Source organism: Lissotriton helveticus, chromosome 1_1 (assembly GCF_964261635.1).
Source record: "Lissotriton helveticus chromosome 1_1, aLisHel1.1, whole genome shotgun sequence".
Taxonomy (NCBI): domain Eukaryota; kingdom Metazoa; phylum Chordata; class Amphibia; order Caudata; family Salamandridae; genus Lissotriton; species Lissotriton helveticus.
The window spans coordinates 760,708,680-760,733,882 of record NC_136057.1 but is presented as its reverse complement, the minus strand read 5'-3'; the positions used below and the strand labels follow the sequence as shown (position 1 = coordinate 760,733,882).

Here is a 25,203-nt window from a genome sequence, read left to right as displayed (position 1 = left end):
GAAATAATGATTAGTTGCTCTTCTGCTTTATATTGGAGTTTTATAAATTGTGACGCGACTATGTTCTTGACTTCTCTGACATGGGGAATTCATGTCTTTCTTTACTCTTTCTTCTTTCCTCTCTTTTCTCTTTCCCTTCTGTGTTGTAAGTAACTTTGTCTTTTAAATGTATATTTATCTTACTTTCAGCCTTGACTAAGCTCTCATCATGAGAACGAAACGACTCACACACGCCCAACCCCTCTATTTGCTTAAAAAATGTAAAGATATATTAATATTAACCAAATGTAACAACTTAACTGCAAGGAGCCATATAAATTAGGTCAGCCAACAAAGTACAGATCAACACTAAGGCTATAAACCCAAATAGAACAAAAGGGCCATACGAGTATGGCCGACCAACACTGAATAGACCAAAACCAGGGGTGTGACCTTGTTTAGAACTAAATACAATAAAAAAAGTTACCTTGTCCTCTATGAAAGAATAACAGTTGATAGAGAAAAAGAAAGGCACCAGCAACTATACTAGATAATGAGAAAATATTAGGTACAGACCATGTCAATAAATACAAAATATTAGAGACGAGAAGTATTAGGAAGATAGTATGAGCCCATTTGTGATTCAGATTGATTGTCCAAAAATGTCACCTGTTTATTTGTAAAGTCTTCCACACTACTTATTCTAGTTTCTTCATTAGAAACACGTATTGAGAGAGTACTAAAAAACAAAGCTGTTGCAGCACACCACTTAAAATGTACAACAATCCAAAAACATTATTGGATATGTGATAGTCAAAGTCCGAGTTCTGATGTGATTCTGTCAACAATTCATGACGACAATCTAACAAGACATCAGATATACAGAAGATGAAAGTAGTTCAAAGAATGCATCTGTTGATTTTCATTCTCATTTTATTGATTTTTGCACATGATCGGCAAGATCATGTGCTGGAAAATTCTTTCCATGCTTGTTAGTCTCTAACTTGCTAATAGCACCTCTGGGTAGTAGGTGTTTTAAGCTGCTTTAGCACCCCGGCCAAACTATACCAATTGATTTATTCACACTTATTCGATTAGTGTCAAATATATATTATAGATTGGTTGGGCGGTTTCTTCTTTCTCAGGGACCACTACTGCCTTCCTTCTTGTTTTTTCTCACTTATTGAGAGAGACTTAAGATCATTGTGAATTGCACCTCTACCTGACGCAAATCAGTATTAGTTTTGGCACTTTGTGCAATCCCATGCACAGCATTGATCTTAAGTAGAATCGCTTCCAAAGTAGAAGAAGACTCAAGGCTACTCTTGGCTGACGATTCCGGAGTAGGTGAGGTTTATTTGGAGCGTTTTAAATGACCTTTGGAGTCTCTGTCTTTTATGATGACACCCATGCTTTCCGCCATTTTGATGAGATTGCAGCAATTACCACCTGAATTTGTTTTGAGAAGGATAGATAGCACAGATATGGCAATGTATGGCCTAAAAGACAGAACAAAGAGTACACACTCTAATAGCAAATCAAAAAAATTCTGGCGTGCCAGCAAATCAGTAAATGCACCAAAGCAGAATGTTATCAGGGTAACTTCACATCACTTGAAGTAGATAACCGGCAATACAACCAGGTGCATACCAGATATAGCTTACCAGTCGAATAGTACAGTATGAGATCAACTTTATGTCAGCTGTCGTAGTTTAAGCGCTTCAAAACGTGAAGAGAATGTGAAGAGAAACCTCCTTGCGTTATAGGTGGTAGCTATGAACAGAGCATTGTGGCAAGCAAAAAAAGATGCAGTAAAGATCCTTAGTCAGACTAAAAGAAACATTTACGAGCTTTAAAGGTGAAAGTCAGCAACCTCATATCATGTTGTAAGGAAAACTACACATCCGGCCGCCATTTTGGAAGATAACACTGTCTTTTACATGATACCTCATGCTACACCGAAGACTCAGATTAGGTGGCTTAAAGGGGAAAAACACTCCTTAACATTCTGTAGCAGGTTCACCGTTCTCTGGGCTGAAGGGCAATGAGAAACCCATCGTAGCGTCTGAAGATTAGTCAACAGAGCAGGCAGTGACACAGATCTCAATTGCCTATAGCCACCTCCACGGAGCAATGTGTCACGCCTCAATATTTATTTATTCAACGAAGTGCCCAAAAAGAAAAATAATTGAGAACAGTACCTTAAGGAGTCTCAAAAACGACAAAGCTGCAATTAGATAAAGCAAAATGACGAGGCCCTGTCACAATCTCACTTGCAGTCGATACAGCAGATTGTCTATATTGTTTTCTTCACATGGTGAAGAACATATGTAGAACGTATGTGGAATATTGCCTAGCTGATATATTGCTGATTTCTTTTGGAGAAATGTGTATGTGATGAACCACGAATACTTTCTGGACCAGCTCATCTACTTCTGATTTAGATTCCAGCCAGTCTGCGATTAACACGTCTCTATGTAAGAAAAGTCAGAGGGAAACTTAAACGTATTCATCTTGCTCACGAAGAACGATCCGTCAAAGGCAAAATGAGTAGTTTTTGCTGCTCAGATTTCTTTTCTTTGCAAACACAACTATTTCCTTTAATAATGCACAACCATTTCTTTCTGTAGAATGTAACACGCTCTATGGCAACTTTCACAAACCTATATTGGTTTTTTATTGGTTCATGTTCAGGCATTTATAAGAGAGATCAGAGAATGCAGACAATAATATTTCAAATAAAAGTAAAAATAAATGAAGGGCTACACGTGTATATGATTTGTGATTTGTCCTGTATGTAAAAACTGCAGGCCACATCTACTGAACATTCGCTCAGCTAAGAGGGATATACTGCGAAAACAATCTCACTTTCCATGTTTCCAAAACAACGAGCTTGGGAAAGTGCCATTGCCAAGCCTTGTTATGAACAGTAGGTAGTTGCAATAAAATTACTTATTCCAGGGCCATCTATGTTATGTTATGTTATGTTATGTTATGTTATGTTATGTTATGAGGCATTTGTTGAGCGCACTGTCACCATAAGTTTCCTGGCGCTGATAGGATCCTAAGATTGAACAGAGGGAATTTAGTGGAGGTGGGAGAAAAGCAATGTTTTTAGGGATTTCCTGAAAGAGAGGAGGGAACAGGAGGTCTTAAGTGAGAGTGGGAGGGAGTTCCACAGCTTAGGGGCATCGCACATTTAAAAAATGAATTTTCAGAGTGAAAGCGTTGTTTGAATTTGTAGTTTAAACAGTATTTTTTAGATTATTGTGAGACCTGACATCCTTGGCATGGAATTCCCCAAATATTTTACCATCAACCCTCCTGCTTGGCTGAATTAGTCTTTGTTGTCAATAGAACTCGGTGCACTTTACCACTGATAATCAGTGCTGAAGTGGTTGCGCTCTCTCTCCCTAACAAAAGATGAAATTGGCCTACATCTAATTGGCACATTTAATTTACTTGTAAGTCCCTAGAAAAAGTGTCACAACATGTACCCCGGCTGTAAGTTAAATGCTACTAGTTGGCTTGCAGCACTTATTGTGCTACCCACTAGCACTTATTGTGCTACCGTAGGCTTTTAAAACGTCTCAGGCCTGCCATTGCAGATGTGTGCAGATTTAAACTTCCAATGTAACCTGGCAAAATAAACCTTTTGCCAGACCAAAACCTTCCTTTTTTCATACAAATAGGTCACCCCAAAGGTGAGCCCTAAACAGCCCATAGGGCAGTGTGCAGTTTATTTTAAAAAGTTGGCCGTGTCCTGGTAGTAAAATGCCTACATTTGTTGATCACTACTGTGAGACCAATCTCTCCCATATGATGTATATATAATATAAACATATAATATTACATTTATTAAACTATAACTTTTGATTGAGAGCAGGTATGAATGTTATGTTTACACTCAAAAGAATTGTAATTTGAAATGCTTTTTAATGGTAAAGTTGAATTTTAAGTCACAATTCTGAAAATGGCACTTTTAAAAAGTTAATGAATGTGTGAACACAGTCAGTGCGCACATCCCAGTGATTGGGCACTCCCTCTGGTTTAAAAAGTTGCCATTTGCTTGTTAGAACCATTTGGTCCTGCAGCCTGTGTCCTGGGTCAAATGACTAAGCGTAATTGGCAATTGGATTTTGCGTATTCATCCCAGATAGTGAGACAAAGGGAAACTAGATGGTGGCAGTAAGAGTGACGAGAAATATGGCTTTATTCTGTAGCACTTGACTTATGTTATTTTATTCAGATGGAACTGAAAAAATGTTTTGATTTGTAAATGATTTGAATATTGTGTCACAAGCTTGCACTATATATATGAAAGAAAAGCGTAAGCATGGATTTTAATCTTGAAAGAAAAAGATCAAATTGCATTCAAAGAATTGACTGTTATTGTTGAAACCTCGCAAGTTCATTTTGGTGTGCGACTCGTAAGAGCACGCAGTGTTCTTCGTGTCCACATTTGTGATTAGGGTGGGCCTTCCTGCCAGGATGGGTGGGGCGGAGCTGTTCCCAGTACCAATCACATTTCAAAAGGGCTGCCTCCACACAGAATTTGACAACAGCCTATTTTTACCCCATACCACTTGGAGCCTGGGCGGCGGGGGATGGGGTGGTAAGGAGATTCCAGAACCAGATGTGGGGGGACGTCTAAAAGTTAATCCCACTTCAAAGCCGGCACCAAGTACAAATATTGGACCCCTAGACCAGCCAGCTCTTCAGTACCCTCCTGGACCTGGGGATACCAATGTAAATGGACTGCCCAGCTGCCAGAGTACTGCAATCAATCAGTCAACCACCAGGAATTTGCATAGTGTAGTTAATCACCCACAAGGATATACAGGCCCTGCTTTTTTAGGCCAGCCAGTCTCTCTTAGAAGGAAGACTGAACCTGCTCCCTTTATCCCAGGCAGAGTAACTGCAAGGGTACAGCAACTGACCTCCTGTATTGAGCTACAGGGAAACAACAAGCTCCAGAGACCTCCCTGCAACTGCCCAGATTAACTTCTTCACTGGATGTGCCTGGACCTGTCTGAGAGTTTTTAATCTCTGAGAGGTGCCTCACCAGGTCTTAGACCCTTTGCTGGCAACAGTTCAGCTCCTCCTGTGAAGAAAAGAAGAAATCTTAAAGTTTTGTACTCTTTGGGACCATAAACGGACCTGTTCACACTGACAGCTTGCCGTTCACAACAACCTCTAATATGCAGCTCCAGTGGACCAGACTTTTCGTACTACAGCGACTGCCAGTGACAACCTGCAGTGCAAGAGCTGCACTTCACGCTACAGCATTGACAGCCTGCAATGACTGTCAACCATGACCGCCTGCAAAGTCTGACAAGATCATCTTTGTGCTACAGTGATGACCGTCCATGACAACTTGTCTGCTCTTCGTGTAAGTGCGATGACCATCCACAACGCTATCCTTGCTCCTCGTAGTTTCCTCCACTGTGAAATGGACGCTTTATGCCTGCCTTTCAGTAGGAAACTTTTTCAGTGGAACTAGCCTGGTCCCTGTATCTGGCCACACTCTATTGTGGCTGGCCTAAATTTAAGACTTCCCCCAGTCCAGTATGATCAACTGGGGCTTGTGCTTTTAGGCGCTATACTTAGCAAAATCTTTGAAATTGCATAATTCCGAGTCCAGGAGCGGCTTGTGCAGGTAAGAATGGTAGGGCGAGGTGAGGGGGGACTCAACAGGCGACGACAGGGAAACATTAAAAAAATAATACATTTTCCCCCGTCGTCGTCTGTCGAGTCCCCCCACCCCACCTCACCACTCTTACCTGCATGAGCCGCTTCAGTCCGAGTCTACTGATTGTTTTTCTGTTATTTTGATCTCAAATTATTGATAACATTTTGCTTTATTTTTCCAAACGTTTGTGAGACTTTTCTTGCGTTGTTTTTTATCTATTCTTGTTTGTGTGCTGTGTAAATACTTCACACATTTCCTTTAAGTTAAGCCTTACTGCTTTTGCGCCTAGATATCAGGGGCCTCATTTATGAAAAGTGACACATCGCTGCGTGAAAATAGTGATGCGTCACTTTTCATTGCGCCCTCCTTGCGTCACCAATGATGCGTCATAGTTCCAGTATGACGCATCATTGCGCAAGGAGTTACAGATACGTCAGTATTTCTGACGTATCTGTATGGCGCAAAAGTGAGGCATTACTGGAGTGTGTCACAAAAGTGACGCAACGCTAGCAATGTGTCCTTTCACATGGGGCAAGCCCCATGTGAAAGGGCCTGTGTCAGCCTTACGCCTGCTGTGAGGTAGGCGCAAGATTTTGACGCAATGGCGTCCCTGAAGTGACGCAGTGAAATCTCATAGATTTCACTGCGTCACTTCTATGACCCTTTCTTGCGTCAGAACGCCCCCCTGCATACATTATACCTGGCACAAGTATAATGTAGCGCAGGGGTTTACAAAGTGATGCATCTGCCTAGATGCATCACTTTGTAAATATGGTGCAACAAGGCACATTTTTTACACTGCTGGTGTGTCACAAAAAGTGACGCACCGGCGGAGTAAAAGTGATGCACGGCCTCATAAATGAGGTCCCAGAGGGTTAAGCTAGGTTGATTTAGTAGCTTGTATGGCTCACCCTGACAGGGCTTGTGGTTTTTGATTGAGAAGTGTCTTTGCCTCCTCAATCAAAAACCCAGTTTCTCACTCACAGCCTCTATGTAAAGTGATGCTTCTAAGACAGGTAGTGTTGGGGCTGTCCCCAAACTGGAAAACCCGTAAAATGGACACAATAACGTTTGATGCTTCTGTGCCTGATTGTCGTCAGCCTCTTTTCTTTTACTGTTGTTTCATTCTGTCCTCTTTTCTAGCTATCTTTTGTTTGCACTTTCAATGAATCTTTGTTTATTTTTTCCATTCTCCTTTCATTCCTTCTTTCCATCTTTCTTTCCCTCTGCCCATCCTTATTTTGCAGATATAGGGGTAGGCCAGACATAAAAAAAAACGTCCTCTACATTAACAAGAGAAACTGCAGTCCCACTGTTCACCCCTTGATCTACCAAATGCCATTGCAGAGGAAAGCTAATCAGAAACCCAGGGCCAACACAATCTTCATGGAATTTCTAAAGTTTGCTTTGTCTCCATCCTCCTCACTTCAGTGTCTGACTGTCCAACATCCAGCCATAGGAGCACAGGCAATACACTTCCTCGTCTGGGGAAGCTGTTCCTGATTCTGTGCCGTGCTTAACCTGGTGATTCAAAAATGGACCCACTGGCTTCACTACTCAGACTCATACACACATTGAGACCTACTACCTCACACATACTAGAAGCATTCTATACAGGCACACACTCGAAATACACACAGTGCAACGTTCTGGGGTTACATAACAGCGGTTCCTTACAACAGAGGGGTTGATAGGTCACACCCTCACACAGATAAACAGGTCTGACCCTTTATATTATGTCACAGTACATGGTTTGATGCAACCACCACCACCTTATGTGCTAAACCTAGGATATAGATAATAGTACTCTGTCTATCTTAAGTGCAAGCTTGGAGTGCCAGTCCAGGTCACAGGAAAGTTCTTGGAACTCGCATAGTCAAAGACAGGCCTATGCCTCCACACACATACTCATACACACAGACAAACACACACTAGAATAATGTGATGCCATGACCAAAATAAAACTCAAGCTACCAAATACACATGTAGCCTTGCAATGGGAGCAGAGGGACCATGCATGAGACATTCTTAGCCCAAGAAGTATTTAAGAGTACAACAGGAGTGCTACTTTATGTGCACCAAAATGCCTTTGTGAAGAGGCCCCAAACAAAGCTAAATTCAAGGCTTCTGGATATGTGCCTTATCTGCAGCAGTTTGGAAAAATAAATCTTATATTGCCAGCAGGAGTATATTGTGCAATCTTTTCTAAAACTGTGCAGAGTTTGCAATGTATATATATTTCAAGAAGCATTGTTGCATAATTAATTTTTTTATTGTCATTCATTCCTAGTGTGTCGCAAACTATGTTTACTAAATTTCACACCCATTTTTTCTTTAGTCTCTGGGTAATCATTCTTCAGCTGATTTCTAATTTCCTTTAATGTGACCTGATCATGATTTTGCATTAATACCCAGTGTTAAATGGATGCCCACCAGCGGACAGGTCTTACCAACTAAACAGGAACAAATCTTATTGTCCTATGGGCTAAGTGCAAGTAGACTACTTGCTTCAGCTGAACACATTTTATGTTGAGCATCTCACTATATGATCAGTGAAAATAATTTAGGTCCAATAACACGTAATATTTGTAAGAAGCATTTTAATATCGATGGGTTGACACGTATTCCTGCAGTTCAAGGGCCAGATTCCATTGTAATATTATATCATACCTAACTTGAGAAAATAGTGCTCATGGACTCAAAGAATCTATTTTATCAACATTTCACACAAGAGAACAACGAGAACCATCAAACAAAGCCTTGCGATTGTGACTCACTCCAAGGGCATAACTCCTAGTGCTCTGGTTGTTGTTAAGTCAATTTATTTATATCTACTGCAAATAAAAAAATTACATCGCATAAACCACATGTAGGTCCTCTGACTGTAGTATGCTATTTGTTACCATTATTCAGGGATGAGTAGGCCATCATGACCCATCAACGATTTAGGCCTCAACAGCTTTATGGGATTTAATAGGTATTTCCCAATGCGTTTATAAAATTTGAGACATGTCAAAAAATAAAAAAACATATTTTACAAAATAGATAATAAACGTGGGAAACTTGTTTTCGATTCCAACTGATTTAGAAAGATCTGAGTATACTAATTTTACAAATATTACACTTTTATTGGTGCCATTTGGAGGAACGACCATGTATTTGACCGCAGACTTTTGAAAACATATGCATTATTTTTCCACGGTCGCCTGAGCCCAAAATGCTTTAAAGGAAAGGCAATTTGAAAACCTTTTTATGGTGAAGGCATTATACATCCCTTGTATAGCTATCAAAGATTCGTAATGCGACACATGGCACCATTGTGTATCCTATGTACGTGTTCTTAGGAAGACCAGTATGGTTATGTTGCATGGTTAAGCAAAATGAGTAGAAGGTGGCGGCACACTGAATGTGTAATGTTCATCAAATATAAAGTAAACCAATGGTAGGTATTTTAGGGTGCCAGGAAATGGTCCCTTCCGGCCGGTAGGGACAGGATTTGAGCAACAAACGAAGGAGTGCAAGAAGGGCTTGCACTATTTCCAAGGGCACTCCAATTGGAGAAAAAACTCCTAAATGATAATTTCCAAAGTGCGTTTCGTGTGGTTCAAACAAGCGTAATCAAAGTAATCTTTCTTGAGAAAATTTATTTGGAGGGTCACATATTACATCATCATAGTGACTCCTTTGTGAAACTGAACGTTAGAGAACACGTTTAAACAACATCCATGGATCTATGCATAATCCCTATGCATTTCGGGCAAGGCCCTTCGTCAGGGGATAGCAGTACATCTGTAAGTAAATAGATCGAAATCAGGAAGGGGAGCTCGCAGCCACAAGCTAAATAAACATAGTATGACGGTGAAATGAAAACATGCAATTCTAAAAAAACGCCATGGGGAACAAGGAAAATGTGCGCAAAGTGACCCATATCTTTCTATTGAGAGTAGGAAATCATGCTGTCGAAGTGAGTAGAGAAAGGAATCGTCGTGTTTAAGATAAAAACGGAACCCGAACTGGTGCCAGAGAGATCCGAGACCCCTTGTAGGTGCGTGAAATAAATAACAACCAAAAACTCAGGATTCGACTGGTGAGGTTTTGTTAAAAAAGAGTGTAACCAGTGACAGAAACAGACTTACGAGTGAAAGTAAGGTAGAGAAGAAGCTTACCGATGGGTGAAAAACGCGACGCGCCAGACGCCGTGTAGCCGAAGGTTTGTGAATGACCAACAGAAATGCGGAAGTAAATAAGGTACCACAAAAGAGAAAACGGACTCCCGAAAATGAACGTGGATGGAACTATCATATCTGTGAATACCCCGAGGAGTTTAGAAACAACCAAAATTGCAAAGAAAGGTGTAATGTGACATGGGAACAACAAATCAGATAGGGATTAGCACCGGTATGGTGCGTGAACTAACACAACATATGAACTCAAAAAATGGCAGCCATCTTAGAATGGGTTCAGAATCGTATACGTACACAGGGGTAGCATAGTACACATAACAAAGAATGAATCAAAAGATGACAAGGGTATAGGTAATTAGAAGGTAAAAGGGAGCAAGGTAGGGAACCAAACGATAGTAAATGGAAAATACCTGATACTTAAGAAAAATATGAGAATGTGATAAAAATAAGTAAAAAAATGAAAAGCAAAGGAAATGAAATCGGATATAACTTAGGCGAGGATTTACAATGTGACAACCAGTTAAGCTTGGGAAAAGGTGGCAATGGAAAAAGTAAAAACATGGAAAGACAGAATAAAGACATATAATTTCAGACGGAGAACAATTAAGCTAAAGTGAAATTGAGACAACAAATCTCTATAAGAAACAACTATATTCAAGTCTTTCATTGAGCCCCTTGGGCTGGCAGGCATCCAGTCTTTTAATCCACACTGTCTCCCTTTGGAGTAATAGTTTCTTGTTGTCAACGCCTACTTTCAGTGGGACAACCTCCAAAACGAGGAACTTCAGTTGGCTCACGAAAAAGACCACAAATATTTAATACAACCTCATCCCAAATGTCCAAGCATCCACATGCTTCCTAAAATTCACAAGGATCTAAAAAAGCCTCCTTTTCGTCCGATCGTTTCCACAAAAAACTCTATCCACGAACCCACCGGCAAGTTCATTGATCTATATTTACAAGACATTGTTTCATCCATGTCCACTTACTTGCGTGACACCACTGATTTCTTGAAGCGTCTCCAAGAAGTCATCATTGAACCTGACAAAGTATACACTCTGGTAACTATAGACGTATGTGCTCTGTACACATCGATTCCACACAATAGGGGCATGGAAGCCATTGAATCCTTCTTACTACACCATCCCATCGATGACACTTTGAAAATTCTGATACTCGAACTTCTACAGTATACGTTGTATCACAGTTACTTTTCATATAACAACGAGTTCTATCTTCAACTCGTTGGAACATCAATGGGAAACTGTGCTGCTCCTAGCTACGCCAACCTGTTCATGCACCGCATGGAACTGGATCACATTCTGAGTCACAACAAATGGGTTAATAACATTCTCACCCTATGGAGGTACATTGATGACATTTTTCTCATTTGGACTGGTCAACCCGATGAAATTTTGGAATTTCTGAAACACATAAACTCTCTGGATGACCACATAAAGTTTACCCACACCATCAGCCCCCATAGTTTGCCGTTCCTGGATGTCCAGGTGACACTACTCAACAACAAACTGATAACCAATCTTTTCGTCAAATCCACAGACAGGAACAACGCTCTGATGTTCACTAGTTGTCATCCGACACCACTCAAAACCCATCTGCCATATTCTCAGCTCCTAAGGGCCAAAAGAATCTGTTCTGAACCAGAAGCCTACGCAAACTCCGAAGAAAAAATACTACAAAAATACAGAGACAGGAAATATCCTGAAGTCACACTGCAAGCAGCTAAAACCCGAGCGGCCACCAAAACTCGGGCAGAACTTCTAAGGACCAACATCAAACTAACCGACGAACAGAGACCAGTTTTCGTTTCTAAATACTCAACCAGAAGCAAGGCCATTAAAAACATCATTCTCAAGAGTTGGGACATGATTCGTTTTGAACCAGACTTCCAGGGTATTTTCAACACCAGACCACTTTTCGCATATCAGAGAGCCAAAAATTTAAAAAATATTCTTGAGACCAAACCCATTGAAACTCCCATCAACTACCGTGGCACCATACCGTGCCACAATTGCAGCCATTGCCACAATATAATTCCGGGTAATACCTTCAACCATCCATCGTCAGGAAAAGCCATCAAACTGAGAACCAATGCCACCTGTGATTCTATGAATCTGGTATACCTACTCAAATGTCCTTGTGGACTGCCTTATGTAGGCAAAACTGAACGAAAGATTAAAGTTCGCTTAACCGAACATAAGAGCACTATCAGGAACAAATCAACCAAAGCCCCACTAGCCGCTCACTTTATCACACACCAGCATAACGTGAGCCAACTGAAGTTCCTCGTTTTGGAGGTTGTCCCACTGAAAGTAGGCGTTGACAACAAGAAACTATTACTCCAAAGGGAGACAGTGTGGATTAAAAGACTGGATGCCTGCCAGCCCAAGGGGCTCAATGAAAGACTTGAATATAGTTGTTTCTTATAGAGATTTGTTGTCTCAATTTCACTTTAGCTTAATTGTTCTCCGTCTGAAATTATATGTCTTTATTCTGTCTTTCCATGTTTTTACTTTTTCCATTGCCACCTTTTCCCAAGCTTAACTGGTTGTCACATTGTAAATCCTCGCCTAAGTTATATCCGATTTCATTTCCTTTGCTTTTCATTTTTTTACTTATTTTTATCACATTCTCATATTTTTCTTAAGTATCAGGTATTTTCCATTTACTATCGTTTGGTTCCCTACCTTGCTCCCTTTTACCTTCTAATTACCTATACCCTTGTCATCTTTTGATTCATTCTTTGTTATGTGTACTATGCTACCCCTGTGTACGTATACGATTCTGAACCCATTCTAAGATGGCCGCCATTTTTTGAGTTCATATGTTGTGTTAGTTCACGCACCATACCGGTGCTAATCCCTATCTGATTTGTTGTTCCCATGTCACATTACACCTTTCTTTGCAATTTTGGTTGTTTCTAAACTCCTCGGGGTATTCACAGATATGATAGTTCCATCCACGTTCATTTTCGGGAGTCCGTTTTCTCTTTTGTGGTACCTTATTTACTTCCGCATTTCTGTTGGTCATTCACAAACCTTCGGCTACACGGCGTCTGGCGCGTCGCGTTTTTCACCCATCGGTAAGCTTCTTCTCTACCTCACTTTCACTCGTAAGTCTGTTTCTGTCACTGGTTACACTCTTTTTTAACAAAACCTCACCAGTCGAATCCTGAGTTTTTGGTTGTTATTTATTTCACGCACCTACAAGGGGTCTCGGATCTCTCTGGCACCAGTTCGGGTTCCGTTTTTATCTTAAACACGACGATTCCTTTCTCTACTCACTTCGACAGCATGATTTCCTACTCTCAATAGAAAGATATGGGTCACTTTGCGCACATTTTCCTTGTTCCCCATGGCGTTTTTTTAGAATTGCATGTTTTCATTTCACCGTCATACTATGTTTATTTAGCTTGTGGCTGCGAGCTCCCCTTCCTGATTTCGATCTATTTACTTACAGATGTACTGCTATCCCCTGACGAAGGGCCTTGCCCGAAATGCATAGGGATTATGCATAGATCCATGGATGTTGTTTAAACGTGTTCTCTAACGTTCAGTTTCACAAAGGAGTCACTATGATGATGTAATATGTGACCCTCCAAATAAATTTTCTCAAGAAAGATTACTTTGATTACGCTTGTTTGAACCACACGAAACGCACTTTGGAAATTATCATTTAGGAGTTTTTTCTCCAATTGGAGTGCCCTTGGAAATAGTGCAAGCCCTTCTTGCACTCCTTCGTATGTTGCATGGTTAGACATAAGGGGGCAGATTTATGTTGGGAATGCGCCACGTTTGCGTCACGCAACTGCGGTGTAAATGTGGCGCATCCCTACGACCCATTTACAACGTGACGCATCTAGGCAGATGCGTCACGTTGTAAAGCCCTGCGCCACTTGTGGGCGTTCCGGCGCAGGGTGGGCGTTCCGGGGCAGGTGCGCCTCGCAAAAGTGGCTGAGTGAAATCTATAAGATTTCACTCAGTTACTTTCAGGCCAATGCTGCGTCAAAACCCTGCGCCTGCTTGAAGCAGGCGTAGGTCTTCACGCAGCATTGTAAAGATGGGGCACCCCCGAGCCTTGCTGGAGCTGCGTCGCGCTTGCGACGCAATTCCAGCAATGCGCCACCTTTACGGCACAGATGCGTCACGCATCTGTGCCGTTTTTGCCCCATGGTGCGCCGCATTGTAAATGCGGCGCACCATGGGTGGCGGAGCAGTGGCACAAAATAACTGGCGCATCCCTGGGGATGCGCCAGTCATCATAAATCTGCCCCCTGGTATATTGTGATAAAAGCAGATGGTCGGCATGTGTATGCAAATTAAAGGCCTTGAATGCACGAGTTTCTAATGCTACTGTGACTGCTACTGCTATTAATTATTCAATTCATATAGTGCTCCATACCGCACCTTAAACATTTCTTAGAGCTGTAAATAAAAGGTGCTACTTTTAACCAATTTAAAGGTTCTGAGTGAGGAATTATGTATACCCTCTAGCGAATTATAAAGGTTATTTACATTTACTATACTTCTTTTTCAACAGATTGAAGGAGGTGGTGAGTTATTTATTAAAAATGTCCAGCTGAGACATGCTGGAAAATATATTTGCACGGCACAGACAATTGTGGATAACTCTTCAGCTTCTGCTGACTTGGTTGTCAGAGGTAAGAATTTCTAATTATTAACTTTTTAACCTACCTTCTATATGTAGGTTAAGTATATGTAAGCAAGACTGCATTCTGCTGAGAAAGACTGCATTCAGTGCAGTGCTCTGCAGAGCCTGAATCGAGCAACAGTTGGGAGGCCAGTGAGGAAGCTCTATTATAATAATAATAATCCACATTTGTAAAGCGCACAATCACCCGTTAGGGTCTCTAGGCGCTGGGGGCCGTCGGGAAGATTAAGCAAACTATTGCCCAGAGTCACATGGTGCTGGGCTAACCTGCCGCCGGCGCTGGGGATCAAACCGTGATCCCCAGATTCCAGTGTCAGTCGCCCTGGCCGCGGCGCCACACCTCTCACACCTTTAATTTAAAAATAATTATGAATAAGCAATAACGTCTCTGCGATCTCACAGTTATTTACAGGACTTCTGTCAAGGGATAGCCAGGAAAATAAAGTACCCCCGACTTTGAGTACTATGACACTAAACGAAGACCAAATTAAGTGACAGTAGCACTTTCTAAAATAGAACGGAGTATTGTTTCCTCGAAGAAGAAAAAAGCTGTGCGAAATGATGCTCTTTACAGCATGATTTGAAATTAATTTGGTCACAAAACTGTCTTAACTTCTTTCTTTACTTCTTTCCATTTTCTTTCTGTTCTTTTACTCTTGTTTCATACTGTCCTCTTGTTTAGCCATCTTTCGTTTCTATTTTCAAACATTCTTTGTTGACTTTTTTCCATCCTCCTATTATTCCTTTTGTCCATCTTTATTTCCCTCTGTCCATTCTTATTTTGTTACATCTTTGATTTGTTCGGTTCGTCTTTATATTTTTATATCATTTTCTTCTTTTCTTTCCATTCTTTTATCTTTTTCTTGATTCATCCTTTCTTCTTGGCATCTTCTTGAACTTCCTTCTCCCATTCCTTTCATTCTTCTTTTCATATTCCTTCCATGTATTCTTTCCTTTGCTTCTATTGCCCTTCCTTCCACCTCCCATTTCTTTCTATTACTTTATTCTATTTTTGAATTCACCTTGTTTCTTACTTTCCTTCTCTTTTTCTGTGTTCCTGCTAGTTTTTTTTTCTTGCTGTCTTTCTTTCTATCCTCCTTCATTCTTTCTATCATTCAATCATGCTCCTTTCTTTTTCTTCCTCTTTATCTTTCCTCTTTATTTCCAGTTTTTGCAGCAACCGTCTTCCCATCCTAAATGCTTTTTTTATTTTCATCTATCTTTTTATACTTGCATTCTGCTCTGCTTCCTCCACACTTGCCTCTCACTTACATTTCTGTTCTATTTAAATAATTTCTCTTTCTCTGTGTCACTATTTTTAGCTTCTCTAAAGATTTCGAGAAAAGTTAGTTATTAGAATATCTCTAAGGAATTAAGAGCAATGGGGCATATTATCAAGGGGGTTTATCTCCGCTTTTTTGGCTTTAAAAGCCAAGAAAGCGGAGATAAAATTATCTCCCTATTACCTAGCTGTCGCTAACACCAGTTAGCGACAGCTAGTAGGAGATAGCGACCATCTTGGGCCCCACTTTGCATGTCAGTGATATTTATCACTAATGACATGCAAAGTGGGCGTGCCAAGATGTTAGCGACTGGAAATAGTCGCTAACATCGCTATCTCCTATTACCAACTTTTGGAGATATTCGCGCTAAGCGCGAATATCTCCAAAAGCTAACACCTCCCCTGAGCAGTTCTTAGCCATGTTATCCAATGGGAGGTGGATAACATGGCTAAGAGCATTAGCTCGGTAATGCATGAATATCGCTGACTTTTCAGCGATATTCATGCATTGCGGCCGTTTTTTATCGCATTTGCGATAAACCTTGGTAATACCAAGGTTTATCTGCGATAAAAATCGCCGCAGCTCAGCGGTAAAATTTTGTCTCTAACCAAGCATTAGCGATAATTATCGCTATTACTTGGTGATATGCCCCAATAACACACTATGGGGCATTAGGTCTGTCATGCTCAGTTGATTTTCCAGGACCATAGAAGATCCCTGAGAGGAACAAGACTCCCACTTAGAGGATACACCGAATGAACTCTAGGGACCCCAAGGCAGCACGGTCTGTTACTACTCCGATTTAGGCCATAAGTCCGCAGAATTCATATAGCTCTATTTCCTGCCAGTCTTCAGTAGGCACGAGACACATGGAACAAACATATGTCACCAGAAACTGGACTCGCTGATTCCTGTTTAGTAGTTTGAAGTCAAGTATGGGAAACAGACCAAGTTCAACACTGCAAGGTTTCCAACCTCGGTGATGCAACTTTAGGGAACTAGTTGTCATCCTATTCCACTGCCCATGGGGTAGAATCTTCACAAAACATTGGCTCAGAGCTCCTGACAAAAAGTCTCATGCTTGCCAACTAGTAATTCAAGGCATAGTTCAGTACTGAGTGAATCCAGACAGAACCTGCACATATTTTACTTCCTGCCCAGAGCAGATGCGTGGCACCTCTGGGTGGTTACCGACAGGCTGGGAGAAAGTGCCCTTGTCTGTGTTCATGCCTGTAAGATTGTGTGTGCATTTGTGTACACTCCCAAGCTACAAGAGTTAGAATGAGAGGTACTGAAATGGATGTATATTCTTTGGCAAAGGTGCTAATGTGAACCGGCCTGTGATAGGTCCATGACAGTGAGTAGATATGTTCCCATGCTGCAACAGGTTCTCATGTAAATAAACATCTAGCGCATGGCCCCAGCCATCTGTGCATTTATCATTGCACTAGCAGGAATCTCACTTAGAGGGTTTCCTAGAACCTGCTATTGAGGATAGAGGCTTGTTTAATTGTCTTGGTCCATAATGGCTTAAGTCTCTGAAAAACAGAATCTACTATGGACCGGTGCCCCCTCTTGTATTGAAGAGCACCACAAAGCCAAAATGCAGTGAATAGGCTTATTGCATGCATAGAAAGCCAGGGCAGAGCCGGCTTTAGCAATGGTAGTGCCCGGTGCAACAATCATTTTTGGCACCGCATCATCCCACTACTACTGGGCAAAGTGCCCCTCGTCTCTCCAATCATAAGTTATTGCTTAACACAGTGCCCTCCCCCAGGTTAGCGCCCCCACCGCAGGTCAGCACCCAGTACGGCCGCATCAGTCGCACTGCCCTAAAGCTGGCCCTGAGTCAGGGCCACATATTTGGTTGCTTTTTACCAGTGAGATTGTGTGATAATACATCCTACAAACATGCCCTATATAGATTTTGTCAGGTCAAACATGCTGATATGTTTTCGTGGGGAAATGCCCAGTTAATACTGGGACATGCAGATTTGTATGTGTTAAGCACCCAAAATCCATGTTGTGCATCATTTCAGGGTCAAAACTAATAGGCAATACTTATGACGAATTATAAAATCTGTAGACCTTGTTCGGATTTTTAATTGTGTTGGATAATTATCTCATATAAAACTCGGTCACATATAATAATGACCTTTATATTTTATGAAGATAATCTCTGTAATGTTTATATTGTGTCATGCACTCTAGGTCTAGGTAGAGTTTACAACATGCTTTCAAGATAAAAATTGCCACACCTTTTATTTCATCATCCAGAAAATACTTTAAGAAGATGATATTTCTATCTCTAGGACAATGATTTCTGGAAAATAAGCTCTGTTTCAGATCTGTATATCTTTGTGCCAATCTAATATAGATTTTTTTTAAACTTTATTTTCTGGTATTTACACAGAAGCGTTGCAATGATGGTACAATGCAGATTAGAACAACAATGGTGTCAGAATTCACATGTAGCAGATCAGTCACATGTGGCAATGGAAGAAAGAAGTGAAGTACAGTAAAATATTGAACACATACAATGCATAAGAGATTTAACAACACAGTAGTTCAAAATAGAAGAAGATCTCATCGTCCACAGCAATGAAAACCAAACCTAGCCACAGTGAGGCAAGAATGTCCGTAAGCAGTGACAAATAATACCCTCCACTCGTACCTAAAAATGGACACCTAACCCACCCCCTCAGGGACTATGCCAGCAGCCGCCTGTGTGCCCTGTGTCACCTTGTACCGTACTATGTAGTCTCTGTATGGGCCCCATATGTCCACGGGTCTGGAAGAACTAGGAATTAAAGTGGAAAACTCCTCACAATTGACGTTGCAAAACGCCAAGCTTCTGAGCCAGGCTTGCAGAGTGGGGATTCTACTACTACCCCACAATAACGCAATCTCATGCTTGGCCGGTAAAAAGCCCAAAGCAGCCAGTTTTCTAACCTTCCGAGGGAAGTTGGACACATAACCCAGCAGAGCAATCTCTGGAGTGGGCAAAAGCTGCATGGATAGTACGTCCCCCAGTGTAGAGTGAACAAGCATCCAGTATTGATGTATTTTAGTACACGTCCAGGCAAGGTAAGAGAAGTCGGCAAAGGGAGACAAGCACCTCTGGCAGTGGCGTGGTCTGGTGTGATCTATTCTATGGGAGCGTGCGGGAGTGTGGTACATCCTGCGGAGGAACTTAAAATGGAGTAGTTTGTGTCTGCTGTTCAATGATACCTACCCGGTGGCCCTACAATACTGTTCCCACTGGTCGTCGGAAATCGGCTTACCTAAGTCTACTTCCCAGGCCGTCCGCACCCTGGTATTTTTTTGCAGAGTTTTATATAGCGCGAACTAGACCCGAACCGAATCAGGTATCAGAGCGCTTTACATAGCACCAGTTACGTTACATGAGGACACACTTTCATTTTAGGCACGGGGAGATTAAGTGATTTGCCCAGAATCACAGGAGGTTTTTGGCATCGTTACCGAGACTCGAACCCAGATCCCCAGGTCCCCACCATTGCACAACACTGTTTATATAATTTTGAAATCAAATGCGCACCGGCAGGGCTCTGTATCAACAACGTCAATGGAGCGATCGGCTCAGGGGCAGAAGGAAAGCAAAGGAAAATGGCTCGAGGTGCGGAGCGAACACGAGTCCGAACAAAGGTGTCCATAAATGTGCGATCACTGAAGCGGGCTTCCTCCGATATCGAAAAGGCGTGACCATCCGGGAATAAATCTCCAAGTGCACGAACGTGAAATTTCTCCAGGGTGCAATGGACCAAGGTTTCCCCCATTATTGGGAGCAGAGAAGGATTAGGCAGAGGTAACTCAGGAGAGTATAATGATTCAAATCCCAACAACCTACGTAGCTTGTGGTAGAGACCGTTTGAACCCGTAGGCAGGATAGTATCGAGCTGGCGCGGGAGTACCAAGTCTGCCTCCGGCTTTAAATATGGGACGCGGGTATCCGGGTGAAACCAAACATATGCGTAGCAACATTGTGCAATCAGGTAGTATAAATAAAAATCGGGAACCCCGAACCCCCCTCTATCATATGGCAAAGTAAGAGCCTACCAGCAGACTCGGGGCATCTTGTCCCCCCACACTAATCGCAATAGTAGCGTACACAGTTGAATGAAAAAAGTATTTGTGAGAGGGATAGGAATGTTGTTAAAAAGATAGAGAAACCAGGGCAGGACATCCATCTTAATTATAGCAATCCTACCTGCCATGGACAGCGGAAGACGTAGCCATTTCACGATCTGTGACTCCAACGAGCTCATCGGACTGCCATAGTTGAGTCTAATCATTGTAGCAGAGTCGAGATGAATATGAACACCAATCAAGGGCTCTAAATTTGTATGGGGCATCCTAACATAGAGGACAGTGTCATCCGCATACAATGAAATAAAAAGGGGACCCATTCGAAATTGAAAGCCACGGTGTAAGTGGTTCTCCTGGAATTGGCGCACCAAAGGGTCCGTGGCCAAAATAAAAAAGGGCGGGGATAAAGTGCACCCTTGTCTCGTACCACGAGACAAGGGGAAAGGGTCAGAGAGAGTGCCGTTCAGGGGCAGCCTGGCTGTCAGACTGGTATATAACAGAGCCACCGTGGAGACAAAGCATTCCGGGATACCCATACGGCGCATGACGGATAGGAAAAAAGGCCATTCGAGGGAATCGAACGCTTTTTCAGCATCCAGAAGTATAGCAGAGGTGGGCGTGGAGGGGTCAATCCTATCCAACACGGTATATTAGGTCCTCAAATTAAGAGAGGTGGATCTGTGGGGTACGAATCCCGACTGCGCCGGCAAAATGATAGATTCCATCAATAAAGACAAATTAATCGCAATGAAATTGGCCAATATTTTATAGACTAGGTTCAACAATGACAGAGGCCGGTAAGAGCCACACAGTTTAGGATCCCTCCCTGGTTTGGGCAGGAGAATGATGACCGCTTCTCTGAACGTTGGGGGAAGGATACTGACCTCAAGCGCCTCCGCATAGACCTCCACCAACCGCGGAACCAGGATGTCCTTATATGCCTTATAAAAATCGTCCGAAAACCCGTCAAGACCGGGAGCCGACGAGCCACGCAAGGCATCGATGGCCTCCACAATACTATCCGGAGTGATGGGGACCAACAGAAAGTCTCGCATGTAACGTTCTAAATACACCAGAGCGACCTCTGATAGGTAATCCCCCTGGCCTGCAGATCACCAGTGAGCTTAGAGGTATGAAGCGTTTATAATAGAAAAGAAAATGGCCACAAATGTCCGGGGTAGAATACAGTGGAGTATCATTAGGGCCAGTCATTTCCGTGATGTAAGCAGAGTCACACGGGGGTCGCAGAGTATTGGCCAACAATTTACCGGGACGTTCGCCCTCGCCATAGCGCCGTGCAACTTGTTGCTTACTGAGGAACAACAGCTCCCTTTCTGCGGCCTCTCTAAATTCCAGTAGTAGCGCTAAACGCCTCGACTCCCCAGCCCCAGAAGGCACAGCGAGCATCTCATGGTCTAAAGCAGCAAGTCACCTTCAATGTGATTCAAAGTGGAGCGGAGGACACCAGCGTGTTTGGCAATGCATACTCCTCTAATATAAGCCTTAAAGCCCTCCCAGAGAACTCCCCACGTGTCCACCGACCCAGTGTTTATGTAAAAATAATCCTCAATCGCCAGTCTGACCTCCTCATTAAAAACCGTATCTAACAATGCACGGCCAGGGAATCGCCACTGCCTCTCATAACCCCGCGGTCTGGGAATATTTAACCACAAGATCACTGGAGAGTGGTCCGAAAGTGTGCGAGGGAGGGTAAGTACATCAGCCAACCAATAGTCGATTCTGGTCCATGTGTTATGAAACCCTGAGTAATGGGTGAAATCCGGAAGGTGTGTATGCAGTTGGAGCTCAACGTCCACCGAGGAAAACTGAGAACATTTGTGCCGGAGGGCTTGTCGGGCACGGGGCTTAGTATCGAGGGAAGCAGAGGTGCTGTCCTTGGCGGGGTCCAGTAGGAAATTGAAATCACCCCCCAATATCAATAGCCCGGGGTCGAGTGAAAGGAGCCGTACCTGTAAATCATGAAAAAAAGCCAGGGAGTCCACATTAGGACCATAAATCCCAACCAAGGTAACCCCTTGTCCCATCAACCAACCAGTAACAATCAGGGTACGGCCTTCGGGTTCCTGGAACGTGTTATGAAGTGCAAACGGGACCCGTTTATGTATGAAGATGGCAACCCCCCTAGCATAGCGACTGTAATTGGAAAAGAACCTATGAGAACCCCATCTTGCCACAATCGGAGCTTGATCTGATGCAGACAAATGTGTCTCTTGTATGAACACAATATCGACCTCGTGTCGTACTATGTAATTAAGGCCCTGCCTACGCTTTCTAGTGGTATTTAGACCTCTCACGTTCCATGTCATCAGTAAAAACCCGGAAGGACCGGGCAAATTCCCTAGCCAAACCATTGAAATACTGTCACAACAAACGCGATGCCATGCATGCATGATCCAAGCCACATTGCAACCACTGAATCAAAAAAACTGCAAAGACCATTAGAACTGAACCAACACTCCCCCCCCCACCCACCACCCAGCCTCTTACAACCACCAAAGAGGCATACCCCAAAATAGCTAACTAAGTGCATGTGCAATGGGAATCTTAGCATATCTGCGGGAGCAAATGAAGCACAATGCAAAGCTAGAACACTAGGAAAGGACACTACAGTATTCATAATAGGGCATGGCAACGCCACGCCAGTCGGGCACCAGAGCAAATAACAACATTGCATGAAAGATTACACGAATGAACAAATTAAGCATAGCAGGACACATCAAAGAAATATGAAATATCCGTCAACCAGTCCCGGGTTGGTAGAAGAGCTCCACACTTGTCTGTGAGTCCCCCTGTGGCGGGGAAGCAGATCTCGGCACATCATACGCCCCCAGCATGTTCTTTCTTATATTCCCGGTGTTAGAACCGGGTTCTCTAGTTGGCAGGGATATGCACCCTAGTCCAAGTAGGGGCCACCGCTTCCGACCTGGTAGCTTGGCGCAGAGCAGCAAAGGCGTAACTTCAGAGGCAATGTGTAAAGTATTTGTGCAACACACAACGGCGATGACACAGTAAAAACACTCATAAAAGGAAAACCACACCAGTTTTGTATAAGAATTTCTTTATCTAAAAATTATGCGAGAACCAAAAGCAGGTAAATCCAGCTCCAGGCAAGATCAATAATAAAAAGGATTCCAGTTTTCTTTTTTTTCTTTTTTTTATTTTTTTTTTTTATTTTATTGAGCATGATCTATAATAGTCAATCAAACATTTTCTGTACAAAAGAATACCAGCATAATAAAACAATAATACATCCATAAAAAAAAAAAAAAAATAGATAAATAAATAAAATAAAAAAATAAACAATTACAAAAAAAAAAAAAAAGCATTCACATTAACATCCAGTACATATGTATGACTAAAAGATATCTGTCCATCTTATCTCAGTGGGAAGATCTTATATTGAGATACCAATCAGAGATTGGGGCCCAAATCTGGGTACCCCGGGCTTTAGCTTTCCTACCTCTTGTGTTATATATAGCTATCTCCTGTTTGTATATGGCAAGAAATCGACTAAGCCACATCTGGAAAGTGGGTACATTTGTATCCTTCCATCGGGCCGCCAAGATAATGCGGAAGACGGCAGTTCCCAGGAAAACAATCCTCCTTTCTTTCATACTATAACCTAAGGATTCATCGTGGCCTAGAAGATATAATGTAGCAGAAGACCTAAGATTCCGCCCAAAAATTTGGGCCCAAAATCCTCCAATCATTGTCTGTAGAGTACCAAGTTTCGGACACTCAGCAAACATGTGGATTGAATCTGCTTGTCCCTGTCTACATCTTGGGCAGCAGTCATCTACCCGCAGTCCCCACGTGAAAAGTTTAGACGGGGTAAAATAAAGATTATAAATGGTTTTGTAATATTGTGCTTTAAGGTTGGGTGCTAAAAATAATGTTGTATAAAGGGTTAAGGAATAGTCAATATCAACATCTGAATTTCTGAGTTTTAGCGCCCAAGACCGCTCAACACGATCTAGATCATCAGTAGAGGATTCAGAGAGTGTGTCATATAAGGTGCCTATCCTGGTAGCTCGTTTCCCAATAATAGAGAAGAAGTGAAAACTATCTAAATTAATATTGAGTTTGGGGTTGCGGATGCTGGTAAAGACTTGGAAATATTTTAAATAGTCTGTGGATGGAATATCAAATCTCTGCTGTAGCCCTTCAAAAGATGGAATAGCATTCAGTCCTAAAAAGTCACCTAGTGTATAAATACCTAGATTCTCCCATTTCCTGGATATACAGTCGTTTAAACATGATGGTATGATCTTACTATGCCATAGAGAGATATATCTGGTTATTTTTGGAATGCCTAGTTGTTTAGAGGCAAGTTTCCAAATTTTCCACGCGTCACCAATCACCTTAAATTTGGTCTTTTTATAATATGATGTTTCAATTTGTTTCAGAAATAATCCTTGACATCTATCACCTAGCCCAAGTTCAAAGATAGAGGGAATATAGGAATCTATATTGGATGAATTAGAGGGTTTAACTTTAAAGAGCGGGCCCATTTGCTGGAGTAGTGTCGCCCAAAGATAAAATGTCAAATTCGGGATACCCAGGCCACCTCTATGTAGGGGGAGAGTTAGGAATGGTAGCGCTCTCCTAATTTTTCCATAACTCCATATAAATTTGGAAATTGTAGAATTGATGATTTTAATAGTACTGCTGTCAGCCATCAGTGGAATAGCCCGAAATAGATAGAGTATTCTAGGAAAAATACTCATTTTAATATAATTCGCTCTCCCAATTATTGATAGATGTAGATTATCTACCCTCTTAAGCTCAGTTTTTATTTGCTTAATCAAAGGATCATAATTAAGCCTATTAATCTCTTTCACCTCTGAAGATATATTTACACCGAGATAGATTGCGTTTTTAACTTTATTGGGGCTATCATATATGATGTTATTTGTGCAAAGAACCATAGTTTTGTCCCTGTTAAGGGAGTAGCCAGAGTAGGAACCGAAAGCCTGGGTTATTTGCTCTATTTCTTCTACTGCGTCAGCCGGATTGGTTGTAAGCACGGCAATATCGTCGGCGTATGCTAAAATTTTAGTAGAATATAGACCCACCTTAACTGGTTGAATTTGAGGGGAGGTAAGAAGTTTTAAAATTAAAGGGTTAATTACTAGGGCAAATAATATCGGGGAGCAGGGACAGCCCTGTCTAGTGCCTCTTTGTACCTCAACAAACTCTGACTCAAAGCCACCGATGGATAGTTTAGCCCTAGGGTTACTATACA

At 42.0% G+C, this 25,203-nt stretch overlaps 1 protein-coding gene across 1 annotated transcript in view; it reads left to right on the top strand.

The window, feature by feature from the left end:
- The window catches only part of CNTN1 (contactin 1), a 664,003-nt gene that overhangs the window by 269,310 nt on the left and 369,490 nt on the right, over window positions 1-25,203 (top strand). Inside the window, exon 14 of the mRNA XM_078674301.1 lies at window positions 14,416-14,536. Coding sequence (XP_078530427.1) covers window positions 14,416-14,536 — 121 coding nt within the window. The remainder of the gene's footprint in view (window positions 1-14,415; window positions 14,537-25,203) is intronic.